The sequence below is a fragment of the Brienomyrus brachyistius genome, chromosome 18 (genome assembly GCF_023856365.1).
Source record: "Brienomyrus brachyistius isolate T26 chromosome 18, BBRACH_0.4, whole genome shotgun sequence".
Classification (NCBI taxonomy): Eukaryota; Metazoa; Chordata; class Actinopteri; order Osteoglossiformes; family Mormyridae; genus Brienomyrus; species Brienomyrus brachyistius.
The window spans coordinates 13,017,198-13,045,134 of NC_064550.1; the positions used below are offsets into that span (position 1 = coordinate 13,017,198).

The 27,937-nt window shown below is 45.9% G+C and overlaps 1 protein-coding gene across 6 annotated transcripts in view; it reads right to left on the bottom strand.

Annotated features, from left to right (window-relative positions):
- The window catches only part of LOC125712790 (rap1 GTPase-activating protein 2-like), a 37,577-nt gene extending 9,850 nt beyond the window's left edge, over positions 1-27,727 (bottom strand). For 3 of the 6 annotated variants that reach the window (XM_048983229.1, XM_048983227.1, XM_048983228.1), the window contains exons 1-5: positions 13,534-13,751; positions 7,502-7,586; positions 4,898-4,933; positions 1,984-2,016; positions 163-375 (exon numbers count right to left, since the gene is read on the bottom strand). In XM_048983229.1, coding sequence (XP_048839186.1) covers positions 163-375; positions 1,984-2,016; positions 4,898-4,933; positions 7,502-7,586; positions 13,534-13,661 — 495 coding nt within the window. In that variant the 5' untranslated portion in view covers positions 13,662-13,751. Of the gene's footprint in view, positions 1-162; positions 376-1,983; positions 2,017-4,897; positions 4,934-6,003; positions 6,143-7,501; positions 7,587-13,533; positions 13,752-23,575; positions 23,612-27,596 lie in introns of those variants that run through there. The other 3 variants (XM_048983230.1, XM_048983231.1, XM_048983232.1) reach the window with 3 other exon arrangements.
- Between the last annotated feature and the right edge of the window lie 210 nt (positions 27,728-27,937).

Here is a 27,937-nt window from a genome sequence, read left to right on the forward strand (position 1 = left end):
CAGACGAGAATGATGGAGAAGCCATGCATAAGAAGGGGAGATTCTTCAGACGGGATCACCAATCCACCATTGACATTTGCTCTGGGTTCTCTTGTGTTCTGGTGAACCCAGTCTTGGATGTAGCATGCTAATTTTCCCTGCTAGATCAGCCAACCACCTCACCCTTCCCAGGAAGTGCTTGCGATAGGCTCTCGCGCTGCTGTTGCACTCCAGCCGGAAAGTCCCGCCCCCCATGCTGGCCCCGCCCTCATCCTCTTCACTGAACATGCTGTCGATGGAGGTGGGAGAGATGACACCGGCCTCCAGGTCCTCAATCCAATAGCCCCCAAACCGAGGGAGGATGACCTGGGGGTATGGGCTACCCTTTTCTAGGACCTGGTCACACAGGGAAGAGTTAGAGTATGATAATTTTGTCAAAAAATGTTTTTCGAAGAGTTAAAGAAAAATCTATCCAACTTCTGCTTCTGCAATACATGAGAATGTGGGAGCTTTTATACTTTGAGAGAAAACCCAAAGAAGCTTATATCGACCAAGGACAACATTGAGCTGGGGAGCTAATCAAACTGCGCTAAAGTCATTGCAGTGCCTGTAACTAATGTCATTTATCAAGTCACGCCATGTTAACTAGTCATACTAACTGTATACTATAACACAGCGTACAGTTTGCAATTTCTGGGATGCTGGGAAACCGTGACAGTCCTGCTAGAGAGATCTTATCGAGCATTGCTACATACAGTCAAACCTCGGATTGCGAGTAACTTGGTTTGCGAGTGTTTTGTAAGGCAAGCAAAACATTTAAATAAATTTGAACTAAACAAGGGAGGTCTTGCAATACGAGTATTATATGTACGCTTTGTCTGCCGAGCATCATGTGATCACAACTGAGCCGATGGTTTTTTTCTCTCTCTCTCTTTCTCGCTGCGGAATTGTGGGTAATCGTTTCCCATGCTTGGTCTCAGTCGACATCCCTCACTCGTATAGTCAAAATTTAGTAGAAAGGCACCACTTGAATAAGGGTGTAGCAATGCGAGCGATGAATCTGTTTAACGACAATGCAATGTCCGCATTTCCGCGAAATTGAAAAGGAGGGAAAAGCGGCTGTCATCGGACAGGTTCCTTGTTAAAATCGCACAAAAGAAAAAGATTCCAGTGAGCCAACAGATAGCAGTGATTCTGTTAGTTATATTGAAAATCGTCCTGCAGAATAACCCTCCTCTTCTCCTCTCTCTTGTCTCCCTCACACCATCCACGATTCTTTTCAAAGGTAAAGTGCAGGTTAATTTATTTTATGTATTTTTACTTTATATTTTGTATTAATCATTTTATATGAATATTTTTTGGGTTGTGGAACGCTCCATTATTTCTAATGGGAAAATTTGTTTTGATATACGAGTGCTTTGGATTACGAGCACGTTTCCGGAACGAATTATTCTCGCAATCTCAGGTTTTACTGTATATGCATAAAGTTCAAAGGTAGACAGGACCAGAGAAGCAAAAAAAAGGTATCAAGGTATACCACTTTAAAGTTTAGGCAATGATGGAAGCAGCGGATTTGCACATAGCATGAATAAATAAATAAATAAACAAATAAACAAATATCAGAGTGATAAATAATGGTTATTAACAATGGCAAAAAATGGTGCAATTGGCAATGAAGTGACAATGCTTGTGGAAGGCACACTTAATGTAAAGTCAAATGTAAAATCTTTGTGGAATTGTAGAATATAAAAGATTCACGTGGAATCTACACACACAAATTAATGGTAACATGCTGTAGGTAGTAATGTCACCTTCATTAGATGGCAATGGCATGAGTAAATATGAGAAAGTGTGTAAGATTAGAATAGCTGGACGCTTTTATAAAGGTTGACGCCAGCTTTGAGGGCGAAGGAATGTTGTTTTGTGTGGTGGGTAGTAAGTGCACCATCTGGTAGGACTGCAGGCAGAGATGTGTGGGGGCGTGGGAGAGTTTAGCTGACTCACCTCTTCTATGCTGGGGTGAATGACAGGGCTGTCCTGCAGGGGGGGACAGTGAGACAGTGAGATGCAGTTCTGCGTCACCTTATCTATCCATTAGCATGCGAACACACACCCACACACCTGCTGACATATGCATAAACATACACTAATGTGTGGGCAATCGCAGTGTATATATCCGCAAGCATGCACCCGCACAGTGTGGTATACAGCTACTCAGAAACAGACTCGCACATGCACGTTCTACCATGCAAAGAGCCCCGTCATGAAATTCCACAGTTCCTTAAAACAAATTCCTATGGCAAGCATATTGTACTGAAGTGCCCATAAACCTCTGCAATACATGAGCATCCCAGAAGCCCATGGGAGTTTTACTTACACAAACATGTTCTGAGGACAGAACGGCAGACCAATCAGATGTCTTGGCCCCGCCTCCTCTAGTTGCTTGGGCCCACCTCCTCTGCAATCCAATTGGTTATGTTTCTGAACCAATCATATTTTGTTCTGCCCTCAGAGCATTTTTGTGTAAATAAAGGCGCATTAACTATACTCCAAGTCTTCATAAGAGAGAAATAACCAGCCTGAGATCTGAATTGCACATAGCATTACATGCCAGTGGAATAAATTAAATAATGAATAAACCAAAAGTTCAATATATGAATGGCTAAATAAGTAAAGCAATGGATGTACGCAGGAAACTTAGACTGGGTTCCACCAGTCAGTATGCGGATGGGAAGATGGCCAACCAGCCCGGGAACCCATCAGTTTAGCAGAACCAGGAACCATGAATATGGTTCACAATGGAAACAGCTCATTACACCCTCGAAATGAGGACCGCTCAGTCAGCCAGCTCATCAAGTGAGCAGAAGATGGACCAGGTCAGGGGGTTTAGAAATGTTCTGGAACTTCTAGGTTGCTGAAATTTACTGACACTTTTGCCCTTTGACTTTCAGTTCTTACACAACATTCATGGCTCTCAGATGCTGTGAAAACGCCCAGAGGCAGTGAAAAGGAAACTAACAGTTATATTAAAGGATCATCCTTCAGTCTCCATCTTGCTCCAGAATAATATTAGCTTCCAAAACAACTTTCCTTACCTGTGCCTGATCGGATCTGGGGTCATATTTAACTGATGTGACATGCGCGCACTGTACAGTTGTGACACTTGTAGTGGTTTGTGGTTCATCTTTGTACCTGTATGCACTGTACACAGACCCCCACATGCTGCAGTGTTCACTGGCTGGTCTAGAATACCCCATACAGCAGATGTGATGAAATATCTCAATAAATCACCATGAAAATGCTGCTGCCTATATGATCTATGGAATTCTGATCCCTGTCCTTTCTCCTGTGTTTCCATGCGTACTTACAGTTGTGCTCATAAGTTTACATACCCTGGCAGAATTTATGATTTAACCAATTTTCAGAGAATATGAATGATAACACAAAAACCTCTCTTTCACTCATGGTAAGTGGTTGGCTGAAGCCATTTATTGCCAAACAACTGTTTACTCTTTTTTAATCATAATGATAACAGAAACTACCCAAATGACCCTGATCAAAAGTTTACATTCCCCAGTTCTTAATACCGTGTAGTGCCCCCTTTAACGTCAATGACAGCTGGAGTTCTGGATGAGGCTCTTTATCTTCTCAGGTGGTAAAGCTGCCCATTCTTCCTGGCAAAAGCCTCCAGTTCCTCTAAGTTATTGGGTTGTCTTGCATGAAGTGCACCTTGCAGAGTGGCTCAATGATATTGAGGTCAGGAGACTGAGATGGTCACTCCCCTCTCACTTTACCTTCACTTTATTTTGCTGTAGCCAATAACAGGTCGAATTGGCCTTGTTTTCTGGATCATTGTCATGTTGGAACGTCCAAGTACGTCTCATGCATAGCTGCCGAGCTGATGAGTGCAAATTTTCCTCCAGAACTTTTTTGATAACTTACTGCATTCATTTGCCATTAATTCTGACCAAATTTCCAGTGCCTTTGTAGCTCACACATCTCCAAAACATCAGCGATCCACCACCGTGTTTCACAGTAGGAATGGTGTACCTTTCATCATAGGCATTGTTGACTCCTCTCCAAATGTAGCGTTTATGGTTGTGGCCAAAAAGCTCCATTTTATAGACTGTATAAAATGTAAACTTTTGATCAGGGTCATTTGGGTAGCTTGTGTTGTCATTATGATTTAAAAAGAGTAAACACAGTTGTTTGACAATTAATGGTTACCAACCACTAACCATGAGTGAAAGAAAAGTTTTTATGTTATCATTCATATTCTCTGAAAAATGGTTAAGAAATCATAAATTCTGCCAGGGTATGTAAACTTATGAGCACAACTGTAACAGTGCTGGGCAGTTCAGGTCTAGAAGCTACAAATCCAGACCAACCAGTTGAGCATTTAGAGCAGGGGTAGGGAACCGGATCCATGGAGAGCCGGTGCGGGTTTTTGGGATGGCCTCTCAATCAGCCAATAACAGTGGATTCCAAGGACTGGAGTTGAGAATCGCTGCTTTATTATTGGCTGATTGAGAGGCCATCCCAAAAACCCGCACCCACACCGGCTCTCCATGGACCAGGTTCCCTACCCCTGACTTAGAGTTACAGAGAACTAAATTGATTGATAGAAACAAAATCTTGGTCTGGATTTGTAGCTTCTGGACCTGAACTGCCCAGCACTAATACGTAAAACCAGTGTTTTTCAACCCAGTCAGCAGAAAACCCATCACATTCCACATTTCTGCTTCCTCCCAGCTCCCAGCACACATGTACCAGGTATTTGGTATTCCTGATTGGCTGGAAGCTGGAATGGAGCAAAAATGTGGACTGTCTGGGGTTCCTCGAGGACCGGGTTGGGAAACACTGCAAAGTATGCCAATCTGGCTTGGGACTGGGCAAGAAGGTGCCAAAGAACACCTACCTCCATCCTCTCCACGCCGTTGAAGAACTCTGCCGACTGGTAAGCAAAAGAGTGGGAGATGAAAACAGAGAGGGGGTTACAGTCTGGTTCTCAGTTCTGAGCCATTACTGCCCCGCCACATGGGGGCGCTCTCTTTACAGGCCACAGAAGTACATTCTTCATAAGGCCCTTCATGAGACCCCCCAGCAGTTTCTGAGTCATGAAATAAACATCTGCACAAAGTAAACTAAATAAACATATTATGGTTATTCATACCAGCATATTAGCATCTCTATTGATTTGAGATTTATACCCTGTAAATCATACATGCATGCACACGTTTCACACATGGCTCGGTGTTCTTGCCCCTGGCATTAAGCTTCGGCTCTGCAGAACTACCCCGTTTCCCACCATCTCCGCAGCGAAGTTCACACCCTGTGAGTGAAGCGTGACCTTGTGGGAAGCGACTGCACGGCCCCCGCTGCCACCTTGAGACCCACAGGGGGCTCCGAGGCACGTGTGGGTGCAGTAACCCGCTACGACGGCATGAGCTCCACTCGATCACTCCTCGGTGGGGGGGAATAGCTTTACATGCCCCCCCCCCATAGACACACAGAAGTGCGTGATTTACAGCTCATTGGTGGTTTGCACCCAAATTCCGAGTTACAGAAGCTGAAACTGTTTTTTAGAAAGATCTGTTTCAGCGATAACGGCGACACCACTTGAGTTTTCACACACGGCTGAAACAATGACTCGCTTTTGTCCCCTGCAAACACATGCCTTTGTAAAAGAGTGCAGACACATGCCTGCAAACACAACAAACGGTCCAGTTAGCGTACAAGAAACATTTCACTGACTACAGACATCACAATTCCCATGGAAATCTTGGGAATCTCCTCTAAATCCCCCCTCTCTACCCCCCACCCTTCTTGGCTGACAAACTTGTACCTCCCAAACAGCAAGCAGCACACTTTCTCCCTATGAGCCAACTAAACCTACGCAAAGACACACACACAGTTAGACAGTTAGACGCACACACCAACACATAGATACCCGCAGACACAGTCAGTCACACACACACACACAGAAAGACAGACACACAGACACACACAGATGCACTGCCACACCTCTCTCAGATCCTGTCCCTCCGCCCCCCCCGTCTCAGAGGGATCCTCCATGCCAGGCGTTTATCACTCCGCGAGCTGCAGTGTGCCTTTTATTGGTATGGGCGGCATCAGCGAGAGGCAGTGGCATTTATGCTCTCTGTCATTCTACAGCCATCCACCCCCATGTGCCGCGCTGCACACTGACGTATTTCATGCGAAACGATGCACATTTGCTCTTCCTCATCCTATACGCATGTCAGTCAGTGTCGGAACAGCTCCCCCCCCTCCACACCCACAAGAATATAAATACACACATGCATATACACACATAAGCACATGGGCATAATTTGCAGAGAACAAAATAGATCAGACCGAACAACAGGTCACTCTATATTTTTAAACAGATCTGCATTTTTGAATCCGTGTTTAATTGCGATTCTGCTGCTAAAAGGCTACACTGAGCGGCAGGTTGCTTCCAGGCCCAAAGCTTCTAAGACAGCAGAACACAAGAACATGGAGACACTGGGAATGACCAGAAACCAGCCAGGTAGAGGGTATAAGCGACCTTCTAACGCCAGAGGTGACTGTCAGCTTATCCGGCAGTGCCTTGCAAATCGGAGGATGACCTAAAATGACCTTCATAAAGAAAGGGATACATTAAGTGCAGGTGTGAAGTGCACTGCTAGGACAGTTCAAAACAGGCTCCTAGAAGCAGGACTGAAGACCCATAAAGCATAGGAGAAGCTATTCATTAATGAGAAACAGGGAAGAGCCAGGCAGGAGTTTGCAAAAAAAAGAAATGTATATTTTGCACAGGTGAATATCCATAAACTGAGAAATGAGTGAAACTGAAAATTGTGCTGCAGTCTCTTCATTTAATCCAAAGTTGTAGTCTAAGCACACCAACTAGCTACCTTGAACAGCCAGCTCATTCATACATAGACTCGTGTGACTGCAACTGACCACATACAGCTCACAGACAGAGCCGGGAGATTTAGCTGTAGTTTGGCTAAGCATTATAACGGCTAAGATGAGATCTAAGAGATTATGAATGTGGTGTCATTAATGGTGCCAGACTTGCTCAGAAATAGCCTCCCTCTTGGTACTTTCTTGTATTAGAGTGTGTAGGGTTTACAAAATCAGCGCGATAAACAAAAAAACATCCAGTCAGTGGCAGTTCTGTTGCTGAAAATGAGTGTTCAGAGAAGAGCGGTCAGACTCACAAAAGCTAAAAGGAACATTACAAGTGTGCAAATTACAGCAATAGGAGTAGCAAGGAATTCTGGGTTCTCCAACAAAGTGTTCCCAACTTTGGGCCCCCCTGCTACATTCTGTTGAATGGAAAAGGGGGGGGGGGCTCCCTTTCCCTCAGTCCAGGTCCTGGGAACTGGTCCTGGTGATGTGCAGTAAGGTATTACCAAGTCCATTTGTCAACCTTTGACGTAGTTTTGAAATATTAAGTAGTTCTACCTAATATAGTTCAATAAAGCCAAACTTGAGCAGGCCCGGATATGCGTACCTTCATGGTGGGGGGGGCGGTGTGGGGAGGAAAGGGGGGGTAGTCTCCCGGTGGTACATCAGAGATGTTGAGCAGTTCCTGCTTCCTGTGAAGGCAAACAGAGATCAGCTGGGTCACAAACGCAGGAAATGTCACCCGGCTAGGAGTGAGTGACGCCTGTTTGAGAGCGGGAGGCCGTGTGACACGTCGCCATAGCAATACGGCTCCAGCGAACCGAGGCGGTGCGGCACCACAAACACACAGATACCCGCACAGGGGTGGGGGTGCGGGAGCCTGGGGTGCGGGAGCCGAGTGCAGCTCTGCGGTGACTTAACCTTGGGCTATTTCGCTCCCGAAACTGAAAACCAGTATGGAAAGAGTGGGATGGCAACGCGAAGCAAACATTCCCACAGTGAACAAAAGAACAACAACCAAAAAAAAAAGAATCAAACAAAGGAGGGTCCAGGCTTACTGGGCGCAAATCTATTAACCGTCCTTGTAGAACCTTACAGGCGCCTCTGGGCGGGAAGGAAGAGAAGCCAAAAGCGACCAACACCGAAAGGCCGGACGAAGTCTCACTCTTTGCCCACATCTATTTCCTTCTCAAAAACTCAAGATTATGCTTTTTAAAATGCAAAAAGGCCGTTCCTAACCCTAACCCCCCCCCTCCCCCGCTGACCAAAATAAATAGCAATTAAATGCCAAAATAAATGTGCAAATGACAAGAGTGATGAAATAAAGATTATTTGTTGTTTGATGTTCTCAAATGTTGTGTAATCATGCAATAAATAATATGATAGGTAATACTATTACATAATACAACAATTAAATAAAAAACATTACTACTACTACCACAACTATTACCATTAACAACAACAATAATAATATTAATAATAATAAATAATATTTAATAACCCCGCGACCCAGAAGGATAAGCGGGTTGGAAAATGGATGGGTGGACGGAATATTTAGTAACAATATTAAAAGAGAGGCAGAGGAAGAGGCAACAAGACAGAAGGAAGTAGGGAGTAACATAGTCACACACGCGCTCAGCACTAACCACTACAGCCATGTCACAATTCCAGCACGCTCCCTACCCACAATGCACTGCTGCGAGCTCCAGCTGGCCCCTAGAAGGTCTCCACAGTAGGTGTGATCGCCCAAGCCGTTATTTAATGCAGTTTTCAGTAAGATATATATACAAGTATACAGAGACACAGGGAGCCTTGGTGGAGCAATTAAATGCCTCGCTGAATGGTTTAATGGTTTAAAAGTCCCCCCGGGGCATTAAACGTATCACCTCCTGGTTACCAAGAGGTCCATGCATTCATACACACCCTGCATGCAGTCATACACACCCTGACACCACAGCGGACCTCCTAGCAGATCAGGAACTGGAGTGGGGGCCAAAAGTGGGTGAATCTCCTGCTGTTGTACCGTTACAATATCCAGGGTCGTAAAGAGTAAAGCTGCGATAATAATAGTGATGCTAATAATATGTATAATACTATATGAGGTAAAACAGGTGGCCTTGAAGTCACTTCTCCCCAGATTAATTGGAATTTCCTGGCTCATCGGTGCCCCCTGTGGTGGAGCTGCTCTGTGCCTCCACCACAGACTGCACAGGTACGTCTTGGGGGGGGCGAGCCAGACAATTTTACTTTGTCTCTGTGGAAAATAAATGGATAAAGGAAAGAAAGATAGATTATAAACAGGGCTATAACAGTACCCTCCATTACGTACCGTAATGGTCTCTGTGCTTCTTAATAATTCATGCAGTCCTTTCTGGGGGTCGGGTGAATTCATCACACCCTCATGTTTGTCCTGACTAAAAAAAGCAGCACCACTCATGCCCTCTGCACCCCGACCCCCCCGTACATGATGGTCCATTAACAATAGCCCTCAGGAGAAGCCGGTTGCTCTCGAGCAGCGGAAAGGGTTTCTCTTCAGCCATTTTTTCTTTGCTTGGTCCGTTTCCCATCGCTGCAGGTGCACGCTTGAGCACTTGTGCCCCACAGCTGGTTAACATCCAGTGATGCAAATCTCTCTGCTTTTTATCAAAGGCCAGGTTGAATATCAAATGCTCTGTTTTCCCTACGGGGGTGGCATGGTGGTGCAGTGGTTAGCACTGTTGCCTGACACCTCTGGGACCTGGGTTCGAGTCTCCGCCTGGATCACATGTGTGTGGAGTTTGCATGTTCACCCCATGTCATTGTGGGGTTTCCTCCAGGTACTCCGGTTTCCCCCCACAGTCCAAAAACATGCTGAGGCTAATTGGAGTTGTAAATTGCCCATAGGTGTGCATGTGTGAGTGACTGGTGTGTGAGTGTGCCCTGCAATGGGCTGGCCCCTCATCCTGGGTTGTTCCCTGCCTCGTGCCCATTGCTTCCGGGATAGGCTCCGGACCCCCCGCGACCCAGCAGGATAAGCGGTCTGGAAAATGGATGGATGGATGGATGTTTTCCCTACACCTGTGTGTCTGATACAAATGGTATCTCAAATGCACTCATTTGCCCAACTGCAGAAAGAGCCAAAGAGAACAAATGTGTGTTTCAGGATAACAGAATTCCTCTACATGAGTTACTATAACCCCGCGACCCCAGTGGGGATTACACAGTTACGATAATGGATGGATGGATGGAATTACTATAACCCTTTATGTGGAATTACAGCTATTCTGCTTGAGGTTAGCAACATGAACATTAAAGTCACAATTTTTTTAAGCTATGACATCATTCGACAACCATTTCTTATAAACTGCAGGAATTCATCGATCTTCTATCTGCTTATCCTGGTCAGGGTTGGGGGGGGGGGGGGGCAGCAGGAGCCTGTCCTGGGCAGCACAGGGCACCAGGCTGGAGTACATCCTGGGGAGGATGCCAGCCCATTCAGGCCACGCACACACATTAAATGGCACTGGTTTTGTACCTGGTTTTGTACCCTGGTTTGGGCTTTCGGATCTCAGACCAGTCACACCGCAGCCTTGGCCCAAACGACACCTGACAGATGCTGCTTGACGTAACCATTTACAGCGACTATCACAGGCTCATGCATACACACAGAGGGACATTCCACTAAACACGTTCCACCCGCCATCTTCTCAGGGTCCTTAATTTCAGGTAGAGGAGGAGAAAAGGAGAGAATGAACTCAGCGGGCAGAGAGAGAGAGAGAAAGAGAGACTGAGTTCAATGAGAAGCTGAACAGGACAAATCTTAGAGCTTTTCAGAAGCTGACAAATAACCTGTGTTTCAGGTAGAGCTCACCAGCTCCCTGAGAGACAGGCGGAGTAGAGTCGACATTTCAGCTCTAAGACGTCTCGTAAACTGTGCCCTTCGAAAGTGATGTCTGCCAGCGTGCCACAGCCACGATAATATTTACTCTGACCAATAGGATGGGAGAGAAAGAAGGAGGACGCTAGCAGGAGAGGTAGATGGAGAGGTAGATGGAGAGGTGGTTAAACTGAGAGTAAGCTGGAGAGGTGGATGGAGAGATAGATGGAGAGGTAGATGGGGAGGTGGTTAAACTGAGAGCAAACTGGAGAGGTGGATGGAGAGATAGATGGAGAGGTAGATGGGGAGGTGGTTAAACTGAGAGCAAACTGGAGAGGTGACGTGAAGCTTGAGGTCTAAAAATAGAAACTCAGTGCCCCTTTGCCATTCTGCAAACTCAACAGACTCAATGCGGCAAGCTTATCCAATCTGGCAACCCTGACTGGCCCACTGTGACCCCAGCGCATGCGCACACACTTTTACGTACACATCCTAGGCACGGAAAATTCATGTGGATCTGAGCATAACGGCTCTTGGTCAGGGTGAAGTCTTTCCCCCGGGTCCAGTCCCCCCCACGTAGGTTTCTGTTGGTCCATCTGTGCTGTCAGACTGTCTGCCCCTCCCTCCTACTCCTACGAACACCAGGCTCTCTGCGCTGGAGAAGCCCTGCTTGAAACACTATGCAGCCCCCCAGACTCATCTCAGAGAGGCTTACCATTAAGCTGCTATGGTGTGAAGTCCAAGGTGATCAGAAGTTTGCAAGTGCCACTCTCCTGTAGCTTCTTTGTGTATATGCATGTGCGTGTGTGTGTGTTTGTGTGTGTGTGTGTACATATCTCAGGCGGGCTGTGCCACAGCAGGTTCCTGGCAGACAACAGACAGGGACTCAATTTAAATGCTGACTCTGAATCAACTTCTTCTCTGATCGTGTGTTTAGGGGTAATCAAGGAGCAGACAACTGACCCCAGACCTGTGGTTGCTCTGAAGCATGACCTGAGGTGACCCCCCCGACAGCAGCCAGTCACACCCAGGTCTCGGGGTGACAGACTGATAGAGAGTGACAGAGGGAGGGAGAGAGAAAGAAAGGGGGGAAATGAGCCAACAGCAAAGAACAAGGGATGGGAGGAGGATGGGAAGTGCCCCACAGAGAGCCTGCTGAGAGAGAGACCGAGAAAAAGACAGAAAGACAGAAGGAAGTAGAGTGTAACACAGGCACACACGCGCTCAGCATTAACCACTACAGCCGTGTCACTATCCCAGAACACTCTCTACGCACAATGCACTGCTGCGAGCTCCAGCTGCCCCCTAGAAGGTCTCTACAGTAGGTTTGACCACCCAAGCTGCTATTTAATACAACTTTAAATAAAATATATATACAAGTATACAGAGACACAGGAAGCCTTGACAGAGCAATTAAATACCTTTGTGAATGGTCCCCCTGGGGCATTAAACCCATCACCTCCTGGATACCAGGGAGTCCACACACTCATACACACCCTGACTACACCGCCAGCAGACTTTCTAGCAGATCAGGAACTGCTAGTGGCGACCAAAAACAGTTAAATCTCTGAAGAAGTCCTGCTTGCAAGCTGAATATATCTAACTGGAAGATTGTGTGGTCTGTAGTCGATCTATAGTGTAACATCTCAGGCATAACTCATGCAAATGTCCAGTCCCGAATTTGTGATCATGATGGAGAGAAAGAGACAGATAGAGAGACAATCAGAGATAGTAAGATGGAGAGGAAGACAGAGGCTGAAGAGTAAAAGACTTTTTTTAAAAAGCGTTTTTTCACTGCATCAGGTACCGAACTTTTGGTACTTCGGGAAAGTACAGAAAGTGCGGTACTTCAAGGTGTTCAACTGGTACCGGCGCCGAATGACATCACAGCGCGAGCTTGGGTGTTTTGTACTAAATTATAAAAATGGCTGTAGTATAGTATTATAGGGCTTGGAGATATGCATTATTAATACAAACATCGCATGTTATACACATTCAATTCTTACATCGCTAGTCAGCTGTATTAAAATAAGGCTTTTTCTTACTTAAAAATAAAATGTTTTTACTCTGTTACTCTGTCATAGGAAAAAGACTTGCAATTTTAATTACTATTCCTTTTATAAATTCTTATATGTTTAAAAATCAGTTTAAAGTTTACCTCCGCTGCTTTTGCATGAGCGTTGCATACGATTTATTACAACTAAATCATATCGCTGTATTTATAACAAAATCTCCGCGCTAGGACAGCTATATGCGTGCTGTTTTAGTATATTCAACAAAATACTTTTTAATCTCTTGTCATGACATCCGGATCTTTTTGTTGCATATGTTCCAAATTACATTTTTTTTTTTTAATCTTCGTTTGTATCATTATTTTCCGAGTTCGCAACTGCTTTCAAGGCAGCGTTTGTATCATGTTAAGCGGGAGGCTATTTGCATAACCAATCAACAAAGGAAGCGTTTCAAGTTCCGCCCAAAGTACTGAAGTACCAAAGTACTCCAGCTGGTTTGGCACTGTAACTTTTGGTACTGGTACTCGACCGGCAGTCAATGAAAAAGCGAAAGTACCAAAAATACCTTAGAGACAGATTGATGCAAAGGTACAGACTGAGAGATGGACAGAGAGAGAGGAGGACAGAGGAAGAGGAGTCTCCTCTTATTCCTTTGCTGATCTACACTACATCTACGCACACACAAACACACACACACCCCAAACCCAAGGTTATCCATGAGCACTTTCAGGCCATATGTCGCCTCAAAAACATGGTTCTGAATCCACCTACCAACCCGCTTCCAGTGTGCTCTGGGCCTCCCTCTCTCGCCGTTTGCGGGACCTGTGCAGGAGTCCGATCAGCACGGCTGCAGCCCGGAGCCCGGCTCTGCCCGGACTGGCCCTGCTGCCGGAGGACATGGCGGTGTGCTGGCCCTCAGAGTCCCCTGCCACGCCGATACCGCGCCCGTCTGCCTGGCTGGAACCGGCGAGTGCCAGCGTCAGTCTGCATGTGCCCCTCTCTCTCCCTCCTTCCCTCCCTCCCACTCCCCTAACACGCTCCTTCTGTCCCTCTCCTCCTTTGCTCCTGTCTTCTGTATATGCTTCACTCTGATTGGCTGACTCCTGTGTCAGTCCTGAAGGTTCCTCCATCCCAGCACACCCAGTACGTCCAGTACCGTTGAAAATCCACACAAACTGCTGTTTAACACCACACATTCTCTCTCTCTCTCTCTCTCTCTCTCTCTTTCTCTCTCTCTCACACACACACACCACATGAAAACAGCTCTTCTTCTGCGCTAGGTGTTTGACGGCCAGCTCTACCGGAGGAGCTGTCACCACACAGACATGTGGCCCCATTTAACATGGTGTCCCCCGGACGTCTGTCACACGCCATGTGGCTGCCGTCTTACACCAGCCACCCCTCCCTCCTACACTCCCTGATTCAGGCTCCTTCCCAGAATCCTCAGTGGACAGTCTACAGCACTCAGCTCAGCTTGTCGACTCAGGAATAAGGCAAAACATAACAAATGGACACACTTCTGTTATATTAATTAGGAATATTATACAATGTCATACTTTCAAAGAATGCTTCCATTGTCTTTTAAACATTTGAGGTATTTTTTTGTGTGTCAGACACAGATATATATACCCAAGAGTGTAAATCACCACATGACCACAGTCACAGACACCCAGGGGCATATACAGGGGTGGGGTCACAGAGGCACTGGCTCCAGCTGAAACCTAATATCATTGGCTCAAGATATGGTCGCATCACATGTGCCCCTCCCACCTCTCTCACATCCGAACATGATGAGGAGACCCGGCAGACCACGGGTCACCACTCATAGCGGCACCTGCTTCGAAATCAAAGGAACGACGGCATGACAAAAGCCACACCAACATGTCACAAAGGTGCCAATAAGATACTGTCTGTGTCACTTAAACTCATGGGATTATAGAGACAGAAGAAGGTTGTGGGGTCCTAGCCCAGGGCGTGACACCACACTCATGGATCTGTACATCTCAGCTCCGAATCCTATGTCTCTTCCTGTGTCATTCCTTCTCTCCCTCTTCCTCCATCCCTCTGTATAGCCTGAAGCTGTATGTGGTGTGTGTGTGTGAGGGGGGGGAGTGAGGACACTATACACACTGCTCTCGATGTCCCTGCCAGCACAGGCCCATCTGAGGTCTAACAAACCTGGAGGCTGTTTTTCCGAATGACCTCTCCCTCTACCTTCTCCACTTCTACTCGAGCCATTAAACATACTTCTTGGCTGACCCCTCAGCAGAATCGCCTAGGTTACCCTGCCAGTGATCTCACTTTTTAACCCTCCCTTGCAATGTGCTAAACTGCTGGTTTCTCCCAACAGTAGCAGTGACCCACATAAATTCAGGAAAAAGTCTGACCAACAAAACAAGCCGGGAAATCAACTGGAATAGCAACAAAACAAATATAGAAAATGATATTATTTGTGTCTCGAGTGATGAGATTTGGGGGTGGCATGGTGGTGCACTGGGATCTCCTGTTTCCCCCCCACGTCGAGATGAATCGGAGTTGCCAAAGTGTCCGTGTGAATGTGTGTGAATGGTGTGTGTTTCCTGCGATGGGGTGGTGCCCGTCCAGGGTTATTCCCTGGCTTGCGAATGTAGTTTCCGGGATAGACTCCGGACCCCCACTACCCTGCATAGGACAAGCAGGTAGGGAAAATGGATGGGAGGATGGCGATGAAATTTCAGGTGTGTGTGTGTGAGTATGGGTCATAATCTCGCCTCTGATGCAGGCAGTGCGACGGGCGCCTATGGGAATTCAAGAGTTTCAAGAGTAATCAAGCACAGCTGTGAATGTGTGTCTGTGCATATGAATGTGCCAGATAAGTGCTGGAAATATCAGTGCCCCCAGTAAGAAGAAATGTCAGGAATTAAGATAAGAATCACCCATTTCCTCTGATCCGATTTGCTCCACTGCCACATGGAACCTTCCAAGTAATTTCCCCTCTCGCTGATGGACTGAAGCTTGTAAATTATTATTTTTTTGAGCCACACAGCTTGTGGTCTTTGGAGCCAAGGAAAATCAAGCATTCATACACTGTCTGTCACATTATGTCTGTCACATGTTTATGCTACAGACACAGGCAACACAGACACACAAGCTGCCTCTGTCATCTTATCAGAGTTGAAAAAGTGTCCCTCCCAGGTCACTGTGTCTTCCGTCAGTCAGAGGACCCACAGACCTACTGGCATGGTTATAGGAGAAAAATGTTTCGGGTGTAATGGGTAGGATTTTCTTTGGCTGGATTACTGATTACAGCCTGGCAGTTGCAGATGTTGAAAGTTCAGGATTTTGTTTCGATCAACCAGTTGAGCGTAAAGAGTCACACTCACAGAGTACTCAGCTGGTTGGTTGGAACAAAATCTTGGTCTGGATTTGTACTTTCTGGACCTGAACTATCCACCTCTGGGACGGTCAAAGGAAGCAGAGAGCAGGTTTCCACCTAAGAGCCTGAAGAAGGAATCACAGAAACACCTGACTAATTTCATTTAATTAACTTAGTTTGCAATCTGTGGCTAATTTTCTCAGGACACTGACTCACCTGCACAGCTCTGCTGTCTCCTGGCACAAGCAATTAATAAAGCAGCCGTACAAAATGGCTCCCTTCAGATGAACACTGAATTAATAGCATCTGATAAGCTCTCAGGACGCGGTGCTCTTGTTTTGGATCCGAACACATTTACTGTGAGCGATATGGACAAACAACCTGTCTCCCACTAATGGTATTGCATATGCACATTTTTCGCTAACATTTTCAGACACATCTCTTATGCACGTCCCTAATATTCCTCCAGGAAGGATGAACGTGGTGTGATGTTTTTGACTTTTCGAGCTTTTGATATTGTTGTAGTTTCAGCCTGAAGGGAGAATCAGTATTTCCTTTGTTTCTTACAGGTGGACAGATCTCAAAGTCTGTAGTTCTGCTCCATAGTCTGACACCAGAAGGAAATAGGTTCACATCCTGGGAAGGGGTCTCATGTTATAGCAGAAGGTTTTAGGTTTCAGGAATATAATCAGTTATGTGTATAATACATATATATATATATATATATATATATATATATATATATAGCGTGTGTTAGTTATGGACAAAATTACGCCTCATGAACCATTTACTGTTTTCATTGACCCCACTAGATGGTGCTCTTGGATTGCGTTGGGGTGTGCTTTGTGCCCTTTTTTGAGCAGAGAGCACCATCTAGTGAGGTAAAAAAATACAGCAAACAGTTCATGAGGAGAAATAGGTACACAGACACACAGGCACACACACACACACACACACACACACATATGAGAAATGAAGAAGCTATGATAACTAAACGGATAAATAGCAAAGCTAATGCATAATGACTACTTTGTTCCTCTCCCCATGGATCAATGGAAGCATAATTCCAATTGGCCACACACGATATTCCCATAACAACTAAGCAGAAAAATGGTTCTGGGGTTGCCATAGCACCCTGGCCCCAGGCGCTGGTGCCTGTGCCATACCTGGGGGCCACAGAAGATGTCCTCATTTTACCCATCGCAGTCTGAGATATTGAACATAATATCTCACGTGGGCTGTGTTGTGCTTCTGCATCAATTATAACAGCGCTTAATGGGGGCAAGTGACAGTGCATGTTTTACCCAGCTGGATCAAAAAATTGACTTAATTAAATAGAATATGGCATAGACATAGACTAGCCAGCATCCTATATCTCAATAGGCTGCATGATCATAGATCCCAAGGTTGACTTACTGGGGTCCAAGGACGAATTAAAATCAAACAGTGTGTAAACCATTCGTGGAGATGCTGTCTAATGTCAGTGCACAGTTCACGACACTGCATGGACGCGTCCAGACTGAGATTTTAGCAAACCTATCTAGAGGAGCACCTTCCGTTCATTTCTATGGGGAAAACTCTAATCCATTGTTTCCCAACCCGGTCCTCGGGGAACCCGGACAGTCCATGTTTTTGCTCCCTCCCCGAGAACTGGGTTGGGAAACGTTGCTCTAATCCCAATCACAACACCCTTAACCCCTACCCAGCTTAACATTAACCAAAAGTAGCCAAACAAAATACAAGACTTTTTTTTAGTTTTTTGATTGCATTCACAGATTTTTATAAATCTGCAGTTATCCAAATGGCAACATGTAAAATGTCCCCAAAATTCGGTCCCCAAATGTGATCTATGCCAATCCCCCCCCCCCCCCCCAAAACACACCATCTGTGCTTTTTCACAATATACATCCTCGATCCTCAGACTCCAGCTCTCTAATGCCTCTAAATATTCTTGCGTAGAAATTAAAATGCACAGCTCCCCTGACGATTACTCCCACTCCAAGCACAGTGTTAGCCTCTGGTGCCCTCTAGTGGCAAACACCTGCCAGCAGCTGCGGCTGAATCGCTGGAATCGAAACTGTCGGCAATGCTCTGGAGAGAGGCTACACAGGCTGTGAAAATGATGGGAGGCGTGCAAATGTCGCTCACTTTGCACAATGAGGTGTGAACAGGTGAAGTCATGCGAGAAAACGTCTCACCAGTCATTCTCAGAGCACGGAGAGTATCCTCACCACGGGGATCACAGTCTGCTTTGATAACTGCTCTGCCCTGGGCTGCAAAGCTCTGCAGAAGGTGGTGCATTCAGCTGAATGCATCAGTAAGGCTGATCTGCCCTCCCTGCAGGACACTTACCTCCGATGATGCAGGAAAAGAGCTGCCAAAATCCGCGGGGACGCCGCCCAGCCTAACTACTACCTCTTTCCCAGGCTGAGGTCAGGAAAGCGCTTCTGCTGTTTCTCTGTGAGAACTGAGAGGCTCTGAAGCAGCTTCTACCCTCAAGTCATCAAATTACTTAATCGACATTTATAACTAAGCACTCGCTCCTTACTTATCCACTATACACTTCATTTGTATTTTATTTGACCTGTGTTGCACTTCTCTGGTCTTATTTTTTCAGTTTAACTTCTGTTCCTTATTTATTGCATATGTATCATATTGTTGCATTATATGTCTTGTTGCTTTCACTATTATTTATTAAGGCAGATTTGACCTCCTTTCATTTCTCTGCCAGTTATAGTTTGACTGTATACCTTGCATGCGACAAATTAAACCTTCAAGCCCTTCAATCCTTCCTTCTCTGTTTGTCCCTACCAGTAGAGATCAGAGCAGGTCAGTACATTTCATAGAACACTGTTTCCAACATGGCTGCCTCACAGCACCGAACATGAAGGCAGAGCGGCGTTATTACAAGGGGACTGGAAATTATTCATGCTGAAGCTGATAGGACCAAGGAGCAGATGGGGGGGTTGGATGGGGCGACAGCTGTCAGTCTGCGCACAGCCACTGTTGGCGTGGAAACAGCAGCTAAGCACAGCTATAACCCACCTTTATCAGCGAGTTACCCCATATTATGGCTTTAAGCAGTGTTTCCCAACCGTGTCCTTGGAGATCTACAGACAGTCCACGTTTTATCGGGAGCTGGGAGGGAGCAAAAATGTGGACTGTCTGGCTGGGAGCTGGGAGGGAGCAAAAATGTGCACTGCCTCGCAGGGAGCTTGGAGGGAGCAAAAATGTGGACTGTCTGGTAGGGAGCAAAAATGTGGACTGTCTGGTAGGGAGCAAAAATGTGCACTGCCTGGCAGGGAGCTTGGAGGGAGCAAAAATGTGGACTGTCTGGCTGGGAGCTGGGAGGTAGCCAAAATGTAGACCGACGGTAGGTCTCCGAGGATTGGATTGGGAAGCATTGACCTTAAGAAATATTTCCAAAGTTTGCCAGCTCCCTTTCAAGTTGCTGTCCTCCACCACTGCCTCCTGTGACATTACATTTCACTCATTTATCAGACGCTTTTATCAAAAAAGATTTACAGTTGGGAAGGTGACGCTTCAGTCCAAAATGTATTAACACTTTTATATTTTTGATGATAGTGTTTTGCCCATTTCCACTGCCGACCACACGCAGGGGAATGGTCAAACAGCACTGCCTACAGGAGCGGTGAAGAATGGCCCTTTACAAAGGTGCCTGTTCTGTTCTCATACGACCCCTTCACAGTCTGTAACATCTGCCTACAAGGATCAGTAAAAATCCCAAATGCAGAAAAAACTAATACGCACAATTAAGAGTTTTAAACCTGTCATGGTGCCGTATCTGTAGATAGAGATTCAAAGATAAAGCTGAATGTGAACATCACAGGCAGAAATATTTCTGTCAATAAACAAAAATACACAAATGGAAACAGGCACATCCATTCTGTTTGATGTACAGACTTAAAAGTCACATGAATAAAAAAACATGAAAATATATTTCTTGGTATAGCACAAATACACACGCACACACATACGCACACACTCCTAGGTGAGCTCCTACACGACACTTGGTCACACTTACAGAGGTCTTAGCCAGAGACAGGACTCACCAGAGCTTGCGCGGCATGGTGCTGTCCTATAGTGTGAGCTGGGCTCCTCTCTGCCCAGTCTTATTAAGATCAGAGGGGTATTCAGCACACATTCAACCTTTCCACGCACACACAGACACACGCACAGGCACAAGCACACACACATTATTCGGCGCTAACCATGCATTAGGTTCAAAGTGGATGCAGAGTCGTGTTCCATATCGTTAAGAGGTGGTAATGGAGAGTCTTAGAAAAAACCCTACGGGCATTCAGACAAACTGAACACACACACACACACACACACACACATATCAACACAAGTTCCCAGAATTTCACACAAATCTTACACTGAAATTTTGACAACTGTACCCTGAAAGGTACTGACAATGCTGGGGGAGGGCCCCCCTTTTTTGGGGTGAACCTAATAATGCATACAATTAAAGTATGATCTGAAGTACCTAATTTAACAGTAAAACAGCAGGAGCCATTCTGGCCTTACTGCTCATGAGTCTATGCTTTGCAAGGAATAGCCTCATGAATAAAATCTCACGATCACAATACAGCACAGAGGAGTGCATGCAGTCGCACATGGGGCTGATCGAGGTGTGTGTCAGACTGGGTATTCATACAGTGGACTGTGAGATGAGGTCATGGGTCATTGGAAACCTTTGGTTAACGCATGCATACAGAGACAGACAAACACAGGATGCATAAAGACAAAGAACACAAACAGAGATGCACAGACACAGACAGAAAGACACAGACAGCCAGACACACGCACACACACGGCTACTTAAGCACCTAGCAGCTGTTGCTATGGTTTAAGCAAAGAGCGAGTGAATCAGGAAAACAAAAGAAATGGAAATCGCACCTGTGCTGAAGCACACCTGCTGACTGAGTGCCCCCCACCCTCCTCCCCCATGGGGACGCAAAGCTCTCTGTCACCATTATGCTAACGCTAACAGATTTATAACTGCTGGGCACACAAGCAGATCTCTGCCATCTCTACAATGACGATGATCCAGTAATCTCAGGGCACCCAAACAGAGCATTGTCACATCTCTGCTAATGCTAAGAGATTTTTAACTAAAGGGCAGAAAGGAAGAGGTGCTGTCACCTCTCTGCTAATGCTAACACATCAATAGCAGGAGGCCTCACAAAGCCAGCTGCAAAGGCTAATGCTAACAGATCTATATTTACAGGCTGCACAGAGACAGGTACAAAGGCTAATGCTAACAGATGAAAATTTACAGGGTGCACAGAGACAGTCGCAGAGAATAATGCTAACAGATCCATAACTACAGGCCATAGACAGACTGGCACAAAGAATAATGCTAACAGATCCATAACTACAGGCCACAGACAGACTGGCACAAAGAATAATGCTAACAGATCCATAACTACAAGCCACAGACAGACTGGCACAAAGAATAATGCTAACAGATCCATAACTACAGGCCACAGACAGACTGGCACAAAGAATAATGCTAACAGATCCATAACTACAGGCCACAGACAGACTGGCACAAAGAATAATGCTAACAGATCCATAACTACAGGCCACAGACAGACTGGCACAAAGAATAATGCTAACAGATCTATAACTACAGGCCACACAGAGACTGGCACAAAGGCTAATGCTAACAGATATATAACTACAGGCCACACAGAGACAGGCGCAAAGGCTAATGCTAACAGATCTATAACTACAGGCCACACAGAGACAGGCGCAAAGGCTAATGCTAACAGATCTATAACTACAGGCCACACAGAGACAGGCACAAAGAATAATGCTAACAGATCTATAACTACAGGCCACACAGAGACAGGCGCAAAGGCTAATGCTAACAGATCTATAACTACAGACCACACAGAGACAGGCGCAAAGGCTAATGCTAACAGATCTATGACTACAAAGAGACAGGCGTAGAACACAGATCTGCAACTCTGACAACATTGTTAATAGACTTAATCGACAGAGCTCTTCCATGTCGTTGCTATTGGTTACAGAATTTTGACCACGGGGCAAACTGCATCACAGATCTTCACATGCTCGCCCAAGAAGCAGTGGCTAAATGCAAACAAGGTTGTGTTCCTCCATCTGATTATTAATCACCGGGTGATTCCCATCTTCCACAGAGGCCTTAACAACTATCACACACAAACTCAGGTCAAACTGGTGCTTAAATCCTTCACAGAGTACTATAGGAGGCCAGTTAGGAAACTTAGGAACCAGTTAAGAAAAGCTTGTCCACTGTTTCCACGGTGACACACAGAGGATACAGGCACAATGACAGTAGTCTCTGCTGCAAAAAAAAATGCTCTTTGTCCTCAGAATCATGGAAACCCCATTACATTACTCTTATGTAAGCCAGTGTTTCCCAATCCGGTCCTCAGGCACCCACAGACAGTCCACGTTTTTGCTCCCTCCCAGCTCCCAAAAACATGGACTGTCAGGCTGGGAGCTCGGAGGGAGCAAAAACGTGGACCAACTGTGGGTTGCTGAGGACCAGATTGGGAAACACTGATATTAGCTATATGCAGGGCCGGCCCCCGCCAATGGCAGCTGCCTAAGGCCCCTGAAATACCTGCATTGTGGAGGAAGTGAAATGATCATCATTTTTATTGGTGGGGGGCGGGGGGGGTCCTCCTAAATAAAGTTTTGCCCAGGGCTCCTGACAAGGTAGAGGCGGCCCTGGCCGTATGTAAGGTGATTTTAAAAGTGCATTGAGTCAGGGACTCAAGATGCCCCCCCCCCTCCTAAAGAACCCCACCCATTGTGTCCTGCTGAAACCAAGACTGTTTTTTTCTGACTGTAGCAGGAAGTGGCCAACCCACATGTTACACATTATATGGCCGAAAGGGCATACAGCTAGTCCCACCTCTCATTATGAAACCAAGAGTATTAAAATCAAGTTGGTTAGTTCACTGTTGGTTTAATAGCTTCTACTTTTCTGGCAAAGCTTTCTGTTTGATGCTGTATTTGCTGCCATTCAGGCTGGGGATTGACGTTGGGTGATCAGGTCCCGTTCGGTGACTTTGACTAGCTGACCACTTTGCAGCTGAACTTCTTCCCAGATGTTTTGACCTTCACAATCTCTAGACTTTTGTTTGAGCGGGACAGCTCTAGCAGGGCAGGAATGTGGTAAACTGAATGTTAGAAAGATGGCGTCCAATGATGGTGCCAAGTGGAGTGTCACTGACCTCTGCTGTACAACAACCACCAATTTTGCCAATAACGTTTGTTGCAGGAGATTTCATAACTATGTGCTTAATTATTTACCTGTGTCAGCAACGGGTGTAGATTAAATTGGAAATTCCTCTGAATAATTGAGCTGTCCGCATATTTTTGGCCAAATGGTGTAGGTATGAAGTGCTATCTGGACAGGACGGCCAGGCCACTCACCGAGCCCTCAGAACGTTCACGGTGGACTTGTCAATCCTGTAAAACGACAGAGAGGAACATCAGGGCATGTGCTGATGGGGCACAGACAGAGATCATGTGTACATATGTGAGCTATTTGTGCATGTGTGTTTGTGTGCTTCAACAAGACACACCCAAAATGTAAGTCTGTAAAAATGGAAATGTGAAAATAAAGTTTTTCAAAGGACTTCCAACGTAATGTGACCACGTAGATACCACCATCTCGCGCATGTGTGCGTGTGTGTCCACTGCGCACGGCTGTATAGACACGGCTCTTCACACGGCTGCAGCGAGCTCTGCTTCTTTCACACGGCAGAACCGAGTGTGATTTGGGACTCCCGCCCTTCCTGTGTGAAAACCCCACCCTGCCATGCTTGCATCCTCAACCTCCACTGCACTATAAGATAAACGCACAGTTCCCTGACAGCAGACAGCACCTCTGACCCTGCTGCAAAATAAAAAAGCCACATTAGCACCTGGCGTGAGATCGCCGTTGGTGAGGCACCATGGGAACGAAGACTATTAGCTGTTCACGGTGGTTGAAGGTCTTAGCGTTTGTGCTATTGACCAAGACATCAAACATTCCTCCACAGCAGTGTTAGTTAACAGAAAAAAAGTATATTGAAATTTCAATAAAATGTAATTTCATTCATTTTCATTAAAATCAGGCACCTCTAGTAAAGGCTTAATTCCCCTTTTCCTAAATCTCGAATGAAGCTCCTGCCAAACAAATCCATCAGTACAGATAGTGAAACAAAAAATTGGGCTCTTGTAAAAATCGCACAAATCTTGCAAAAATGGGGCTCTCGATGCAAGCAAGCAGCAGTGGAGTAGCATATTGACTGTGCCTGAATTCAGTGGCTACATTCTTTGAAGGACACAGTCTACGTAGCCCATGATGACTACATCCTTCGAAGGACACAGTCTACGTAGCCCATGATGGCTACATCCTTCAAAGGAGACAGACTACGTGGCCCTTGATGGCTACGTCCTTCAAAGGAGACAGACTACGTAGCCCTTGATGGCTACGTCCTTCAAAGGAGACAGACTACGTAGCCCTTGATGGCTTCGTCCTTCGAAGGTCAGTCAATGCATCTTCGGGGGACTGAGACACACTTGCTGGCCGATATAAACAATGTATTGACTTATTGTTACATACAACTTAAATGATGATACGACGAGAAACTTATATAAATTGTCGATTATGAACATTGCTTAATAACATTCATCACATCACAGACATGAATGCACTTCCAACCAATGCTAGTCTTTTAAGACCAACCTATATATGCACAACAAGGTTGACTGACTTAGCAGAGCAGGCTACCGGTACATGCTATTGAGAGATAAACAGTCCCTCAGAGGTTTCAAGAGGATGAATAAAGTGACAGCTCAGGGGCCCCAACAGCTTTTAAAAAGGAGATATAGTGGACTAAACAATGCTAAAAAGATGATGGGGGTGTGGCAGTACTTTGGCAATTTAATCCATTTAATTTGTCATCTTTTTTCGCGTTTTGAATCTAAGGGCAGCGCTTCTAGAATTTTGAGTAACATACCAAGATACTTTGTAAAGCCTTCAGTTTGTGACCAGTGGAGTAGAAGGACTCACCTCAACCTGACTGATGTTTTACTGGCCCAGACAGACACTCACACCCTCCATTTGTACACACACAGGTGTGTAATTATGTCTTTGTGGGGACTCTCCATTCATTTCTGTGGGCAAAAACTCTCATCCTAACATGGTGACCTTAACCAAAACCCAGCCCTAACCTTAACCATAAGCATTTTTAGTTTTTTGATTGCATTCACAGATCTTTCTGGGGGTCTGAAAAATGGTCCCCACAACGTCAAAATAACAGGTTTTTATTACATTGTGGGGGATTTTTGGTCCCCACAATGTAATATACATATAATCTCATGCAGTGGTGTTTTCTGATCTCCCAGGTGCACACTGTACACCATTGTATTTCTCTGAACACCTCAACTCGGGTTAGGGGTTACTCAACAGGACGTGATGGAAGAGACACCTGTGATCGGAAGGCCACCTGTTTGAGCCCAGCCTCTGCACCATAGTCACATGTCACCTCTGGCTTGGTCACTGGGGGGCTTCAAGCAGAGATAATGTAAAGTGCTTTGAGGCAATGTGATGTTGTGATAATGTGCTATAAAATTTGATTGAAAATGTCTGTGGACCCTTGAACAAGGCCCTTAAGCCCCCTGCTTTGGAGCACAGTGGGTGGATGACCCTTTGCTGTGACTCTCAAGCTTGCCTTCACCTGCATGTGTATTCCATGCAGAGCAAGACTGGACGGACAAAAAGAGAATTTGTGCACAGGGATAAATATAGTATCAGGGCTGTTAGGTACCACAACTCTCAGTAAACCACACAAAGTGCCAGGGCATAGCTTCAGGTTCAACATTAGTAGAGACCAAATGACCCCCAAAGCCCCCACTCCCCTACACACACACTGCACTCCCACAATATTGGTAAGGACATGTCCTGACCATCCATACCTTGCAGAAGTCCAAGGGACCCTAGACATTGCAGAAACTCTACGATGTTGTACAGCATTGTTCCTCAGCCTAGTCCCTCTGGACCATCAAACAGTTCATATTCTTGGTCCCTCCCAGATCCCAACACACCTGGACCAGGTATTCAGTGTTCTTGATTTGTTGATTGTTTGGTTCAGGTGTGCTGGGATTTGTGGACTGTCTGGGGGCCCCTGAACACTGGGTCGAGAAACACTGCTGTAGAAGACTGAATCGAGAACAGACGTGCTAGGAGGCAGTAACAGGGTTAGGGTTAGATTGCATAGACGCCATAGACGAGCCTAGAATACTGTCAGGGTCCCGACCTCCATGAAGTATGGCTCATGCTCAGGTCGTCCCACAGAACAAGCACAATTCTCTGAAGAGCTGCAGCTCAGCCCTGGGGGGTACATCTCCCATCTCAATGCTGTGGTCAGGGTGTGACTTCGAGTGTAAAAAAAAATCAAAATCCACCAGTGAGCAGCTGTAGGGTGGGGTGGCTTCTCTGTTTCGCACGGCATCCTGCTGACCAATGATTCTTTCATATGTTCAGAAAATAGGGAGATCTTGCTGAGTTTTGAACTGGTAGGTTCTATTCCTGGCCCAGTGCTCCATGTCCCTCCCCTTTTTTCTCTGATTGGTTATGGAACACAGGAATGATTGAAGGAAGCACCAATAAGGAGCCTAGCTTGGAAAAGAGCAAAATACGAGAATTATTCTGGCAGCTCTGCTGGTAGTAGTGCAAACGTCTGACAGAAGAACGCTCTGCTCTGTTGAACCCCATGGTAGACAAACAGGATCAGAATAGCTGGTCTGAGAGCTGAATTTGACACGGCAAGATAGGTGAGGAGCTACTCAAAGTAAACAATCCAGCAGACTCGCATATCTGTCCGGTGTCCACTCCGGTGTCTGCGACGACGACATAGGAACGCATGGACCGTAATGATCACAGCAAAGTCCAGAACCTGTGCTGTGTTTCCTGACCGGATTTGCATCAAAAATAATCAGCACTCACAGGAGTACAAATCACTCCAACAAGAGCCTCTCAGTGATGCCAAGAGAACCAAGATTCAGGTGTAACATGCTCCAAACTGACACATTAACCCTAAACTAATGAGAAACTGCAACAGAAGCAGGATGGGCATCAATGTAAGAGTGAGGACGCAAAAAAAATAAAATAAAATCATTCGGCAAAACTGCAGAAAACTGAACTAACAAAACAGAGAATCTTGGGATAATGCACAGGGTGCCGCTAATGATGCGAAGCGGGACGGGACACAAACATACCGGCAACTGGCTCATCAAAACCCACACAGAACAATCTTATAGCAACAGATACCCATGTACATTCATGTGCTGTAGTGCTCTAAATCCTCTACATTCACATAAACTCACAGACATAACTCTGATTAATGCATAGCTTTTTGGTTCTGGACTAACATGGGGGGCCGAGGTGCGGTGGGTGGGGACCTACCATCCGAATCCCCCAAAGGACACACTCCTCTTCCTCCTGTGCATGGTGATGTGTCTCAGGGATCCTGGGGTCTCTGTCTTAGTGGCCCAGCAGCAGAGCTGAGGTGTGTAATCAGCCGGTCTCTGCCTCTGTCTCCCTCCCTCCCCGTCTCTCTCTCTCTCTCTCTCTCTCTCTCTCTCACTCACCCTTTTCAGAACCCGCAGAGATCCAGCTTGTCACAGCTGTTCTTCCTGTCTGTTACACACTATGATGATTGACTCAGCCAGATCAGCGGAAGCGGAGTGAAATGGGGCGGGAGGAGAAGTAATTTCTCAGTTTACTACTCCACCCCCCCCATAAGA